Source organism: Ranitomeya variabilis, chromosome 1 (genome assembly GCF_051348905.1).
Source record: "Ranitomeya variabilis isolate aRanVar5 chromosome 1, aRanVar5.hap1, whole genome shotgun sequence".
In the NCBI taxonomy this organism is placed as follows: Eukaryota; Metazoa; Chordata; class Amphibia; order Anura; family Dendrobatidae; genus Ranitomeya; species Ranitomeya variabilis.
The window spans coordinates 259,630,480-259,646,131 of NC_135232.1; the positions used below are offsets into that span (position 1 = coordinate 259,630,480).

General features: G+C 45.1%; 1 protein-coding gene across 1 annotated transcript in view; it reads right to left on the bottom strand.

Annotated features, from left to right (window-relative positions):
• Positions 1-15,652, bottom strand: part of LOC143813666 (catechol O-methyltransferase-like) — a 51,307-nt gene that overhangs the window by 3,701 nt on the left and 31,954 nt on the right. The window contains exons 3-4 of the mRNA XM_077293401.1: positions 2,843-3,036; positions 2,423-2,554 (exon numbers count right to left, since the gene is read on the bottom strand). Coding sequence (XP_077149516.1) covers positions 2,423-2,554; positions 2,843-3,036 — 326 coding nt within the window. The remainder of the gene's footprint in view (positions 1-2,422; positions 2,555-2,842; positions 3,037-15,652) is intronic.

Below are 15,652 nucleotides of genomic sequence, written 5' to 3' on the forward strand. Positions count from 1 at the left end.
AAAGATGGACCCGAACATATTCGCTCATCTCTACTCAATCACACACAGCTCTGTAGTGAGATCAGAGCTAACAGTACAACAGAAGTGAACTTTGTCTCGTTACACAAATTGCAGCGACACTTGTCCTGTTCAAGCTGCTAACTCAACTGCAGAGCTGTGCCCGATTATAACCAGCACAGTACAGCAGAGTTGAACCTTTTTTCATTACAAGCACATCTGCAGTGATGTCAGCTCTGCTATACCACCCTTCCTCCACACTGGCTGCCTATGAAATGGGAGCTGAAGTACTTTGAAACGCAACTGCTATATAAATGTGTTAGTACAGTACAACCTGACCTCACTGTAGAGCTGTGTGTCAGCATAAGAGCAGACGGTCAGTCGTAAAATGTCTCACACTGGTAACGCCCCCTTTCATTTCAAATAAGCTCATGCAGATCAGTGTCCGGCCCGTAGTCCTGAACAGCTCATTTGCACATGTTGAAAATGTGGACTTCTCTAAAATAAGACATCGGATCGCAAATATTTTATTCAGCTTCCTATGTCCTGTGTACCTATATAGAAGGAGGGTTGATCCTACTGATATACTCTCTTAAAATGTAACTAAGGGTACCGTCACACATTGAAATTTCCATCGCTACGACGTTACGATTCGTGACGTTCTAGCGATATCGTTACGATATCGCTGTGTCTGACACGCTACTGCGATCAGACACCCTGCTGAGAATCGTACGTCGTAGCAGATCGTTTGGAACTTTCTTTCGTCGCTTGATCACCCGCTGACATCGCTGGATCGTTGTGTGTTACAGCGATCCAGCGATGTGTTCGCTTGTAACCAGGGTAAACATCGGGTAACTAAGCGCAGGGCCGCGCTTAGTAACCCGATGTTTACCCTGGTTACAAGCGTAAACGTAAAAAAACAAACCGTACATACTCACCCGTCGGTGTCCTTCAGGTCCCTTGCCGTCTGCTTCCTGCTCTGAGTGCCGGCCGGAAAGTGAGAGCAGATCACAGCGGTGCTGCGCTCTGCTCTCACTGTACGGCTGCACTCAGAGCAGGAAGCAGACGGCAAGGGACCTGAAGGACACCGACGGGTGAGCATGTACTGTTTGTTTTTTTACGTTTACGCTGGTAACCAGGGTAAACATCGGGTTACTAAGCGCGGCCCTGCGCTTAGTTACCCGATGTTTACCCTGGTTACCCGGGGACTTCGGCATCGCTCCAGCGCCGTGATTGCAACGTGTGACCGCAGTCTACGACGCTGGAGCGATGATTATACGACGCTGCGACGTCACGAATCGTGCCGTCGCAGCGATGAAAATTTCAATGTGTGACGGTACCCTTAAACTCATGACAGCTACTGGTCAATTTGCTCCAAATCATAAATGGAAGGTGATCCAGGAATAAAGAAATATATACTAACTGGAATATAAATAATTCCGCAAAAATCAAGTTTTAACAATATGACTTCCAAAAGGGTGAATTCAATGCCAATAAGACTATACGAAAAGGCTCATTACCTTGAATTACCACCGGAACTAATACAGACATGAATTACACTTGTGTGAATGAGACTATATAAGAAGCAGTAAATACAGATACCACTGATGCATATCAGATTTCAAAAAGGGGAACACCCTACAATGGACATGAGATATAACAGGGCAAACTCCACTACATCCTACAAGAGAGCTACGGAGTATACAACACCCACCAGAATATAGATGTAAAAAAGATAACAAATTTTATTGAAAGTAACGTATACAACAGTAACAACATATATAAACAGACAAGGTACACGTTTTAGCACATGTATGGCGGACCAGCCACACTGAAAATAGCACCTAGGGCTCAGACATGACACATGCTGATGTCTAATGGGGACATGTTGCTCAATAAGTAACCAACAATTGTAATTATAAAGTGCAAAGTGCTCTAGAGTAACAATTGTGCCCACTATCATCATGCATCTTCAATCATAAGTCAAACATAGTTATACAAGTATCAAACTGTTCTGTCAGTCTTACCCAAATATACGTTGGTGCCAGTGTGTGTCCGGTGGCCCCGACGCGGGTTTGGCATGAGCTTCCTCGGGGGGAATGTTGTATACGTTACTTTCAATAAAATTTGTTATCTTTTTTACATCTATATTCTGGTGGGTGTTGTATACTCCGTAGCTCTGTTGTAGGATTTATATAAGAAGCAGTGTAATGTGTAGAACAACAAGCATTCATATTGATAGTTATATAAATGAGGTCAGTAAAATTTAAGGTTTGTCATTACGTAATAGGATGGTATGTAGGTAAACAATTACTGAATCATATCGATTTCAATAAAATGATTGTGATACAATTGTGCCTTAGTACTAACTAGTGCACATCTGGACGATTTTTGAAAATGTGGCTGTTACTGTTCAGAAACTTACTTCCAGCAATTTGGTGTCAGGTGTGTATTGCTCTTTTGCGTGATCTAGAAACACAAAGTCCACTGTATCCACATTATATTTCTCCTTCAGTTGGGGGATGATTGCTCCTGTTGCGCCTTCAAGGACCTTCACCTGGACAAAAAAACAAAAAACACACTAGGAGTTCTGACAATCATTCCCTCCAAACTTGGAATGAATACTGAAAGAAGGAAAAATCAGAGTACCATAAATTCCAATGAAACAAATGATTTTGTAGACAGACAATCACTTATCTTGCAGAGAAACAGCAGTTTCGTCTGTAAAACCACATGGCCATTACTATTGGTCTCAGATGAAACAACTGGTTTCCTTCAAGATTAAGAGATAGTGCAAGAAAATCAAAGCAGCACAAAGACGCTTCATACCACCCATCATATCTACCTTATCCTGTAATCCAGCAAATTCTACCATCTGCTTTGCTACCGCTGCATGAACTGGGTTCAGCTCTATGGTAAACAGGCGTGCTTCAGGCCGCAGCAAGCGAGATATCCGTGTAGCAGAATATCCACAATATGTGCCCAGCTCCAGTATTACAGAAGGGTCTCTTTCTTTTACTACTTCATCAACAATCAAACCTGGACATGGAAAAGATATACCGTAACATATTTTATCTTTAATGGTGGACACATGCAACAGCTGCAAACTTCTAAATAATGTAGTCAATAAAAACAGTGAATGCAAATTACGTTTTAAAATGAATCTGTCACCAGATCTCACAATACAAAAGTCATGAATTATTAAATATATCTCTTAGATCTAATGAGGTTGGTGTACTTTAAGACCACGTTCAGCATTTCACATCAGTATTTGTAAGCCAAATTTTGACTCGCCTGTGATAAATTAGAAATGAGAATCACCTGTGTGAACCTTCCTGGACGTGAGGGAAAGGGGAAAATTGACAAGAGATGTCTTCGAAGGTTGGTGCGAATGGTGAAAAAAAAAAAACACCACATCAAACATCCAGAGACCTGAAAGCCAACCTGGAACAGTCTGAGGTCATGATTTCAACAATTACCACACACTAAACCAAGTAGAACTTTATGGGTGAAGGCCAAGGAAGAAACCATTACTGAAAAAAAGACAAAAAAAAAAATAAAAAAAAAAGAAACAACTGATCTTTGCCAAAGAGTACCTTGACAAACCACAATCCTTCTGGGAAAATGTTCTGTGGACAGATGAAAAAAAAAAAAGGGACGTAGTTACTTACCAGTAACAGGATTTCTCAGAGCCCATGACAGCACCACAGAGATAGGGCATTCGCCCTTCAAGGACAGGAAACCTACAGATAAAAAGGGCAGTACCTCGCCCTCGCATCAGTTGGTTTTCAGAGCACGAGAAGACCTCCAGGTTATTACAACAACTGAACATCCTAACTATAATGCTTTTAAGGAAACACCCTGTGACCTACACATAAATAACAAAAGCGCGCTAACCACATGTGACAGGATGGAATATAAGGGTGCTGTCCTGAACTCTGACAAATTCAGTTACCGGTAAGTAACTATGTCTTTCTTCTTTCCCCCCTGACAGCACCACTGATAGAATTAGATTTTAGGGAGGGACCACATCCTGCAGAACCCTTCTCCCAAAGGTGAGATCAGAGGAAGGGGCTACTGTTGTGAACTATACTTTTTGGCTCCCTCTTGTGGTCACTAGCGGTATGGCCTTGGATTGTCTTTCCCCAGGTTGGTAGTCACCTGGTTCGTTAGACCCTGGGTGTTCCTATTTAAACTTCCTGGATTCTTAGTCCATTGCCTGGCATTAATGTAATCAGTCCTTGTCTGGTTGCTCCTGTCTACTGGTCCTGATTTTTTCAAGATAAGCTAAGTCCTGCTTCCTTATTTTTGTTCATTTGTATTGTTTTGTTTTTTGTCCAGCTTGTTCATAATGTGATTCCTGATTTTGCTGGAAGCTCTAAGGGGGCTGATATTCTCCCCCCACACCGTTAGTCGGTGCGGGGGTTCTTGGATATTCAACGTGGATATTTTTGTAGGGTTTTTCGCTGACCGCATAAGTCCGCTTTCTATATTTCTGCTATTATATAGTGGGCCTCTCTTTGCTGAATCTAGTTCATACTTACGTTTGTCCTTTCTTCTTACCTCACCGTTATTATTTGTTGGGGGCGTATCTTTACTTTGGGGTACGTTTCTCTTGAGGCAAGTGAGGTCTGATTTTCTCTGAAAGGGTTAGTTAGTTCTCCGGCTGGCGCGAGACGTCTAGAACCAACGTAGGTACGTTCCCCGGCTGCTATTAGTTGTGGGTTAGGATCAGTTATGCGGTCAGCTCAGTTACCACCTCCCTATGAGCTGGTTTTTTATGTTTGCAGACTTTGCTGAAAACCCTGAGATCCTCTACCATTGGGATCATAACAGAATGCCAGGCCGAGTGAATAGTTAATGCATTGCAGAAGTGGCATTAAAAGAAAAGAAATTCTGAGTTTTTTTTTTTTTTCTTCCTCCCCTTTATCTTTGAGTGGCTTGAAGCTCTGCTGCAGACATGAATGTTCAGACTCTGATTACTAGTGTGGATCAGCTTGCTGCACGTGTGCAGGGCATTCAGGATTTTGTTATTAGCAGTCCTATGTCAGAGCCTAAGATACCTATTCCTGAGCTGTTCTCTGGAGATCGATTTAAATTTAGGAATTTTAGGAATAATTGTAAATTGTTTCTATCTTTGAGACCTCGTTCGTCTGGAGACTCAGCTCAGCAAGTTAAAATTGTTATCTCCTTCTTGCGGGGCGACCCTCAGGATTGGGCTTTCTCACTGGCGCCAGGAGATCCGGCATTGGCAAATATTGATGCGTTTTTTCTGGCGCTCGGATTGCTTTATGAAGAGCCCAATCTTGAAATTCAGGCAGAGAAAGCTTTGCTGGCTATCTCTCAGGGCCAGGATGAAGCTGAAGTGTATTGCCAAAAATTTCGGAAATGGTCCGTGCTTACTCAGTGGAATGAGTGCGCTCTGGCCGCAAATTTCAGAAATGGCCTTTCTGATACCATTAAGAATGTGATGGTGGGCTTCCTGTTGTGAAATTGGATTTTGGGCTCCCCCGGTGGCCACTGGTGGAATTGAACTGGTGTGCATCATCCCCTCTGTTCACCTGTTCCCATCAGGATGTGGGAGTCGCTATTTAGCCTTGCTCCTCTGTCACTTCCATGCCGGTCAACATTGTAATCAGAAGCCTTTCTGTGCATGTTCCTGCTGCTAGACAACTTCCAGCTAAGTTGGACTTTAGTCCTTGTTTGTTTTTGCATTTTGTTCCAGTTCACAGCTGTAGTTTCGTTTCTGTGTCTGGAAAGCTCTTGTGATCTGAAATTGCCACTCTGATGTTATGAGTTAATACTAGAGTCTTAAAGTAATTTCAGGATGGTGTTTTGATAGGGTTTTCAGCTGACCATGAAAGTGTCCTTTCTGTCTTCCTGCTATCTAGTAAGCGGACCTCAATTTTGCTAAACCTATTTTCATACTACGTTTGTCATTTCATCTAAAATCACCGCCAATATATGTGGGGGCCTCTGTCTGCCTTTCAGGGAAATTTCTCTAGAGGTGAGCCAGGACTATATTTTCCTCTGCCAGGATTAGTTAGTCCTCCGGCCGGCGCTGGGCGTCTAGGGATAAAACGCAGGCAACGCTACCCGGCTACTGTTAGTTGTGCGGCAGGTTTAGTTCATGGTCAGTTTAGTTTCCATCCTTCCAAGAGCTAGTTCTTATGTTTGCTGGGCTATGTTCTCTTGCCATTGAGAACCATAACAGTTTGACGGGACCAAAAAGGGTTAAATTAATTGACAGGGAAAGGAGAGAAAAGAGGAGTCTGCTGAAGATTTTTTTTTTTTTTTTTCTTCCCTTCAGTTCTGAGTGTGCTTGTAATTGAATCTCTTGCAAGTCTGCCTATATTGCAGCCTTCCTCTCTCACTCTCCTTCTAATCCTGGAATGGCTCTGTGTTCACCTGTTTAAAATGGATTTTCAGAGTTTAGCTGCAGGTTTGAATAATCTCACCACGAAAGTTCAAAATTTACAAGATTTTGTTGTTCAGGTTCCTATATCTGAACCTAGAATTCCTTTGCCTGAATTTTTCTCGGGGAATAGATCTTGCTTTCAAAATTTCAAAAATAATTGCAAGTTGTTTTTGTCCCTGAAATCTCGCTCTGCTGGAGATCCTGCTCAGCAGGTCAGGATTGTGATTTCCTTGCTCCGGGGCGACCCTCAGGATTGGGCTTTTGCATTGGCTCCAGGGGATCCTGCGTTGCTCAATGTGGATGCGTTTTTTCTGGCCTTGGGGTTGCTTTATGAGGAACCCCAGTTAGAACTTCAGGCGGAAAAGGCCTTGATGTCCCTATCTCAGGGGCAAGACGAAGCTGAAATATACTGCCAGAAATTTCGTAAATGGGCTGTGCTTACTCAGTGGAATGAGTGCGCCCTGGCGGCGAATTTCAGAGAGGGTCTCTCTGACGCCATTAAGGATGTTATGGTGGGGTTCCCTGTGCCTGCGGGTCTGAATGAGTCCATGACAATGGCTATCCAGATCGATAGGCGTCTGCGGGAGCGCAAACCTGTGCACCATTTGGCGGTGTCTACTGAGAAGACGCCAGAGAATATGCAATGTGATAGAATTCTGTCCAGAAGTGAACGGCAGAATTTTAGACGGAAAAATGGGTTGTGCTTCTATTGCGGTGATTCAACTCATGTTATATCAGCATGCTCTAAGCGTACTAAGAAGCTTGATAAGTCTGTTTCAATTGGCACTTTACAGTCTAAGTTTATTCTATCTGTGACCCTGATTTGTTCTTTATCATCTATTACCGCGGATGCCTATGTCGACTCTGGCGCCGCTTTGAGTCTTATGGATTGGTCCTTTGCCAAACGCTGTGGGTATGTTATGACCCCAATGGCGAGGGTCTCAGAGGAACGTGGAAGTCTGCAGAATACAAAAATCCAGCTCATAGGGCAGTGGTAACTGGGTTGACCATATATCTACTCCTAACGCCAACACTAGAAGTAGCCGGGGATCATTCCTACGTTGATTCTAGATGACACGCGCCAGCCGGAGAATCTAGCTACCCCTAGTAGAGGAAAACAAAGACCTTTCTTGCCTCCAGAGAAGGGGACCCCAAAGCTGGATAGAAGCCCCCCACAAATAATGACGGTGAGGTAAGAGGAAATGACAAACACAGAAATGAACCAGGTTTAGCACAGAGAGGCCGCTTACTGATAGCAGAATAAAGAAAGGTAACTTATATGGTCAACAAAAACCCTATCAAAATCCACACTGGAAATTCAAGAACCCCCGAACCGTCTAACGGTCCGGGGGGAGAACACCAGCCCCCTAGAGCTTCCAGCAAAGGTCAGGATATAGATTTGGAACAAGCTGGACAAAAATACAAAACCAAAACAAATAGCAAAAAGCAAAAGGCAGACTTAGCTGATATAACTGGAACCAGGATCAGTAGACAAGAGCACAGCAGACTAGCTCTGATAACTACGTTGCCAGGCATTGAACTGAAGGTCCAGGGAGCTTATATAGCAACACCCCTAACTAACGACCCAGGTGCGGATAAAAGGAATGACAGAAAAACCAGAGTCAAAAAACTAGTAACCACTAGAGGGAGCAAAAAGCAAATTCACAACAGTACCCCCCCCTTAGTGAGGGGTCACCGAACCCTCACCACGACCACCAGGGCGATCAGGATGAGCGGCATGAAAGGCACGAACTAAATCGGCCGCATGAACATCAGAGGCGACCACCCAGGAATTATCCTCCTGACCATAGCCCTTCCACTTGACCAGGTACTGAAGCCTCCGCCTGGAGAGGCGAGAATCCAAGATCTTCTCCACCACGTACTCCAACTCGCCCTCAACCAACACCGGAGCAGGAGGCTCAGCAGAAGGAACTACAGGCACAATGTACCGCCGCAACAAGGACCTATGAAATACATTGTGAATAGCAAACGACACAGGAAGATCCAGACGAAAAGATACAGGATTAAGGATTTCCAATATCTTGTAAGGCCCAATAAAACGAGGTTTAAATTTGGGAGAGGAGACCTTCATAGGAACAAAGCGGGAAGAAAGCCACACCAAATCCCCAACGCGTAGTCGGGGACCCACACCGCGGCGACGGTTGGCAAAGCGCTGAGCCTTCTCCTGTGACAACTTCAAGTTGTCCACCACATGATTCCAGATCTGCTGCAACCTATCCACCACAGAATCCACCCCAGGACAGTCAGAAGGCTCCACATGACCCGAAGAAAAGCGAGGATGGAAACCAGAGTTGCAGAAAAAAGGCGAAACCAAGGTGGCGGAACTAGCCCGATTATTAAGGTCAAACTCAGCCAACGGCAAGAATGTTACCCAATCGTCCTGATCAGCAGAGACAAAACACCTCAAATAAGCCTCCAAAGTCTGATTGGTTCGCTCCGTCTGTCCATTAGTCTGAGGATGGAAAGCAGACGAAAACGACAAATCAATGCCCATCCTACTACAAAAGGATCGCCAGAACCTGGAAACGAACTGGGATCCTCTGTCTGACACAATATTCTCAGGGATGCCGTGCAAACGAACCACGTTCTGGAAAAACACAGGAACCAGATCGGAAGAGGAAGGCAGCTTAGGCAAAGGAACCAAATGGACCATCTTGGAGAAGCGATCACATATCACCCAGATAACGGACATGCCCTGAGATAGCGGAAGATCAGAAATGAAATCCATGGAGATATGTGTCCAAGGTCTCTTCGGGACAGGCAAGGGCAAGAGCAAACCGCTGGCACGAGAACAGCAAGGCTTAGCTCGAGCACAAGTCCCACAGGACTGCACAAATGACCGCACATCCCTTGACAAGGAAGGCCACCAAAAGGACCTGGCCACCAGATCTCTGGTGCCAAAAATTCCCGGGTGACCTGCCAACACCGAGGAATGAACCTCGGAAATGACTCTGCTGGTCCACTTATCCGGGACAAACAGTCTGTCAGGTGGACAAGACTCAGGCCTTTCAGCCTGAAATCTCTGCAACACACGTCGCAGATCCGGAGAAATAGCTGACAAGATAACTCCATCTTTAAGAATACCAACAGGATCAGCGACTCCAGGAGCATCAGGCACAAAGCTCCTAGAAAGAGCATCGGCCTTCACATTCTTTGAACCTGGTAAATACGAGACAACAAAATCAAAGCGGGAGAAAAACAATGACCAGCGGGCCTGTCTCGGATTAAGGCGTTTAGCAGACTCGAGATACATCAGATTTTTGTGATCAGTCAAGACCACCACACGATGCTTAGCACCCTCGAGCCAATGACGCCACTCCTCAAATGCCCATTTCATGGCCAACAACTCCCGATTGCCCACATCATAATTTCGCTCGGCAGGCGAAAACTTCCTAGAGAAAAAGGCACAAGGCTTCATAACAGAGCAACCAGGGCCTCTCTGCGACAAAACGGCCCCTGCCCCAATCTCCGAAGCATCCACCTCAACCTGAAAGGGAAGTGAGACGTCAGGCTGGCACAAAACAGGCGCCGAAGTAAACCGGCGTTTCAACTCCTGGAAAGCCTCCACGGCAGCAGGAGCCCAGTTAGCTACATCGGAGCCCTTCTTGGTCATATCCGTCAAAGGTTTCACAATGCTAGAAAAATTAGCGATAAAACGACAGTAGAAGTTAGCGAAGCCCAAGAACTTCTGAAGACTCTTAACTGACGAGGGCTGAGTCCAATCAAGAATAGCTCGGACCTTGACTGGGTCCATCTCCACAGCAGAAGGGGAAAAAATGAACCCCAAAAAGGGAACCTTCTGTACACCAAAGAGACACTTTGAGCCCTTGACAAACAAAGAATTTTCACGCAAAATTTTAAAGACCAACCTGACCTGCTCCACATGCGAATCCCAATTATCAGAAAAAACCAAAATATCATCCAGATAAACAATCAAAAATTTATCCAGATACTTCCGGAAAATGTCATGCATAAAGGACTGAAAAACTGAAGGCGCATTGGAGAGCCCAAAAGGCATCACCAAGTACTCAAAATGACCTTCGGGCGTATTGAATGCGGTTTTCCATTCATCACCTTGCTTAATGCGCACAAGGTTGTACGCACCACGAAGGTCTATCTTGGTGAACCACTTGGCACCCTTAATCCGGGCAAACAAGTCAGACAACAGCGGTAAAGGATACTGAAATTTGACAGTGATCTTATTTAAAAGCCGATAATCAATACAAGGTCTCAAAGATCCGTCCTTTTTTGCCACAAAAAAGAATCCCGCACCAAGAGGGGAAGAAGACGGACGAATATGTCCTTTTTCCAGAGACTCCTTGATATATGAACGCATAGCGGTATGTTCAGGTACCGACAGATTAAACAGTCTTCCCTTAGGAAATTTACTGCCTGGGATCAAATCTATAGCACAGTCACAGTCCCTATGAGGAGGCAGTGCACTGGACTCAGACTCACTGAAGACATCCTGATAATCAGACAAATACTCCGGAACTTCCGAAGGCGTAGAAGAAGCAATAGACACAGGCAGGGAATCCTCATGAATACCACGACAGCCCCAACTTGAGACTGACATAGCCTTCCAGTCCAGGACTGGATTATGGGTCTGTAACCATGGCAGCCCTAAAACGACCAAATCATGCATTTTATGTAAAACCAGGAAACGTATCACCTCGCGGTGTTCAGGAGTCATGCACATGGTAACCTGAGTCCAATACTGCGGTTTATTTGCTGCCAATGGTGTAGCATCAATACCCCTAAGAGGAATAGGATTTTCTAATGGTTCAAGAGTAAATCCACAGCGCTTAGCAAATGAGAGATCCATGAGACTCAGGGCAGCACCTGAATCTACAAACGCCATGACAGGATAAGATGACAGTGAGCAAATCAAAGTTACAGACAGAATAAATTTAGGTTGCAAATTACCAACGGTGACAGGACTAACAACCTTAGCTATACGTTTAGAGCATGCTGAGATAACATGTGTAGAATCACCACAGTAGTAGCACAAGCCATTCCGGCGTCTATGAATTTTCCGCTCATTTCTAGTCAGGATTCTATCACATTGCATTAAATCAGGTGTCTGTTCAGACAACACCATGAGGGAATTTGCGGTTTTTCTATCACATTGCACCGAATTAGGTGTCTGTTCAGACAACACCATGAGGGAATTTGCGGTTTTGCGCTCCCGCAACCGCCGGTCAATTTGAATAGCCAGTGCCATAGTATCATTCAGACCTGTGGGAATGGGAAAACCCACCATAACATTCTTAATGGCTTCAGAAAGGCCATTTCTAAAATTAGCGGCCAGTGCACACTCGTTCCAATGTGTCAGCACGGACCATTTCCGAAATTTTTGGCAATACACTTCAGCCTCGTCCTGCCCCTGAGACATAGACAGCAAGGCCTTTTCTGCCTGAATCTCAAGATTGGGTTCCTCATAAAGTAAACCGAGCGCCAGAAAAAACGCATCAAGATCAGCCAATGCCGGATCTCCTGGCGCCAGCGAAAAAGCCCAATCCTGAGGGTCGCCCCGTAAGAACGAAATAACAATTTTTACTTGCTGAGCAGAATCTCCTGATGAACAGGGTCTCAGGGACAAAAACAATTTACAATTATTCACGAAATTCCTAAACTTAAACCTGTCTCCGGAAAACAGTTCAGGAATCGGTATTTTAGGTTCTGACCTAGGATTTCTGATAACATAGTCTTGTATGCCCTGCACACGAGTAGCCAGCTGGTCCACACTTGTAATCAAGGTCTGGACATTCATGTCTGCAGCAAGCATAGCCACTCTGAGGTAAAGGGGAAGGAGAAAAAAAAAAACTCAGAATCTTCTTTCTTATAATCCCTCTTCTGCAATGCATTAAACATTTAATACCGGCCTGGCAAACTGTTATGACCCCAATGGCGAGGGTCTCAGAGGAACGTGGAAGTCTGCAGAATACAAAAATCCAGCTCATAGGGCAGTGGTAACTGGGTTGACCATATATCTACTCCTAACGCCAACACTAGAAGTAGCCGGGGATCATTCCTACGTTGATTCTAGATGACACGCGCCAGCCGGAGAATCTAGCTACCCCTAGTAGAGGAAAACAAAGACCTTTCTTGCCTCCAGAAAAGGGGACCCCAAAGCTGGATAGAAGCCCCCCACAAATAATGACGGTGAGGTAAGAGGAAATGACAAACACAGAAATGAACCAGGTTTAGCACAGAGAGGCCGCTTACTGATAGCAGAATAAAGAAAGGTAACTTATATGGTCAACAAAAACCCTATCAAAATCCACACTGGAAATTCAAGAACCCCCGAACCGTCTAACGGTCCGGGGGGAGAACACCAGCCCCCTAGAGCTTCCAGCAAAGGTCAGGATATAGATTTGGAACAAGCTGGACAAAAATACAAAACCAAAACAAATAGCAAAAAGCAAAAGGCAGACTTAGCTGATATAACTGGAACCAGGATCAGTAGACAAGAGCACAGCAGACTAGCTCTGATAACTACGTTGCCAGGCATTGAACTGAAGGTCCAGGGAGCTTATATAGCAACACCCCTAACTAACGACCCAGGTGCGGATAAAAGGAATGACAGAAAAACCAGAGTCAAAAAACTAGTAACCACTAGAGGGAGCAAAAAGCAAATTCACAACAGGGTATGATTTGGAGCCTCTTGAAACTCCTATACCCCTGAAGGGGATTGACTCCACCCCATTGGCTAGCAATAAACCACAATACTGGACACAAGTAACTATGCGGATTAATCCGGATCATCAGGAGATTATTCGCTTTCTTGTGCTGTATAACCTACATGATGTGTTGGTGCTTGGATTGCCATGGCTGCAATCTCATAACCCAGTCCTTGACTGGAAAGCTATGTCTGTGTTAAGCTGGGGATGTAAGGGGACGCATGGGGACGTACCTGTGGTTTCCATTTCATCATCTATTCCCTCTGAGATTCCTGAATTCTTGACTGAATATCGTGACGTTTTTGAAGAACCTAAGCTTGGTTCATTACCTCCGCACCGGGAGTGCGATTGTGCCATAGATTTGATTCCGGGTAGTAAATACCCTAAGGGTCGTTTATTTAATCTGTCTGTGCCTGAACATGTTGCTATGCGAGAATATATAAAGGAGTCCTTGGAAAAGGGACATATTCGTCCTTCGTCATCTCCCTTAGGAGCCGGTTTTTTCTTTGTGGCTAAGAAAGATGGCTCTTTGAGGCCGTGTATTGATTATCGGCTTTTGAATAAAATCACGGTTAAATATCAATATCCGTTGCCACTGCTGACTGATTTGTTTGCTCGCATAAAGGGGGCCAAGTGGTTCTCTAAGATAGATCTCCGTGGGGCGTATAATTTGGTGCGAATTAAGCAGGGGGATGAGTGGAAAACCGCATTTAATACGCCCGAGGGCCACTTTGAGTATTTGGTGATGCCTTTTGGTCTTTCTAATGCACCTTCGGTCTTTCAGTCCTTTATGCATGACATTTTCCGTGATTATTTGGATAAATTTATGATTGTGTATCTGGATGATATTTTGATTTTTTCGGATGACTGGGACTCTCATGTCCAGCAGGTCAGGAGGGTTTTTCAGGTTTTGCGGTCTAATTCCTTGTGTGTGAAGGGTTCTAAGTGCGTTTTTGGGGTTCAAAAGATTTCCTTTTTGGGATATATTTTTTCCCCCTCTTCCATCGAGATGGATCCTGTCAAGGTTCAGGCTATTTGTGATTGGACGCAACCCTCTTCTCTTAAGAGTCTTCAGAAATTTTTGGGCTTTGCTAACTTTTATCGTCGATTTATTGCTGGTTTTTCTGATGTTGTTAAACCATTGACTGATTTGACTAAGAAGGGTGCTGATGTTGCTGATTGGTCCCCTGCTGCTGTGGAGGCCTTTCGGGAGCTTAAGCGCCGCTTTTCTTCCGCCCCTGTGTTGCGTCAGCCTGATGTTGCTCTTCCTTTCCAGGTTGAGGTCGACGCTTCTGAAATCGGAGCTGGGGCGGTTTTGTCGCAGAGAAGTTCCGATTGCTCCGTGATGAGACCTTGTGCTTTTTTCTCGCGTAAATTTTCGCCCGCCGAGCGGAATTATGATGTTGGGAATCGGGAGCTTTTGGCCATGAAGTGGGCTTTTGAGGAGTGGCGTCATTGGCTTGAGGGGGCTAGACATCAGGTGGTGGTATTGACTGACCACAAAAATCTAATTTATCTTGAGTCCGCCAGACGCCTGAATCCTAGACAGGCGCGCTGGTCGTTGTTTTTCTCTCGGTTTAATTTTGTGGTGTCCTACCTGCCGGGTTCTAAGAATGTTAAGGCGGATGCCCTTTCTAGGAGTTTTGAGCCTGACTCCCCTGGTGATTCTGAACCTACAGGTATCCTTAAGGATGGAGTGATATTGTCTGCCGTTTCTCCAGACCTGCGGCGGGCCTTGCAGGAGTTTCAGGCGGATAGACCTGATCGTTGCCCACCTGGTAGACTGTTTGTTCCTGATGATTGGACCAGTAAAGTCATTTCTGAGGTTCATTCTTCTGCGTTGGCAGGTCATCCTGGAATCTTTGGTACTAGGGATTTGGTGGCAAGGTCCTTCTGGTGGCCTTCCCTGTCTCGAGATGTGCGGGGCTTCGTGCAGTCTTGTGACGTTTGTGCTCGGGCCAAGCCTTGTTGTTCTCGGGCTAGTGGATTGTTGTTGCCCTTGCCTATCCCGAAGAGGCCCTGGACGCACATCTCGATGGATTTTATTTCGGATCTTCCTGTTTCTCAGAAGATGTCTGTCATTTGGGTGGTGTGTGATCGTTTCTCTAAGATGGTCCATTTGGTTCCCCTGCCTAAGTTACCTTCTTCTTCCGAGTTGGTTCCTCTGTTTTTTCAAAATGTGGTCCGTTTGCATGGTATTCCGGAGAATATCGTTTCTGACAGAGGTACCCAATTCGTGTCTAGATTTTGGCGAGCATTCTGTGCTAGGATGGGCATAGATTTGTCTTTCTCGTCTGCTTTCCATCCTCAGACTAATGGCCAGACCGAGCGGACGAATCAGACCTTGGAGACATATTTGAGGTGTTTTGTGTCTGCAGATCAGGATGATTGGGTTGCTTTTTTGCCTTTAGCGGAGTTTGCCCTCAATAATCGGGCCAGCTCTGCCACCTTGGTGTCTCCCTTTTTCTGTAATTCGGGGTTTCATCCTCGATTTTCTTCTGGTCAGGTGGAATCTTCGGATTGTCCTGGAGTG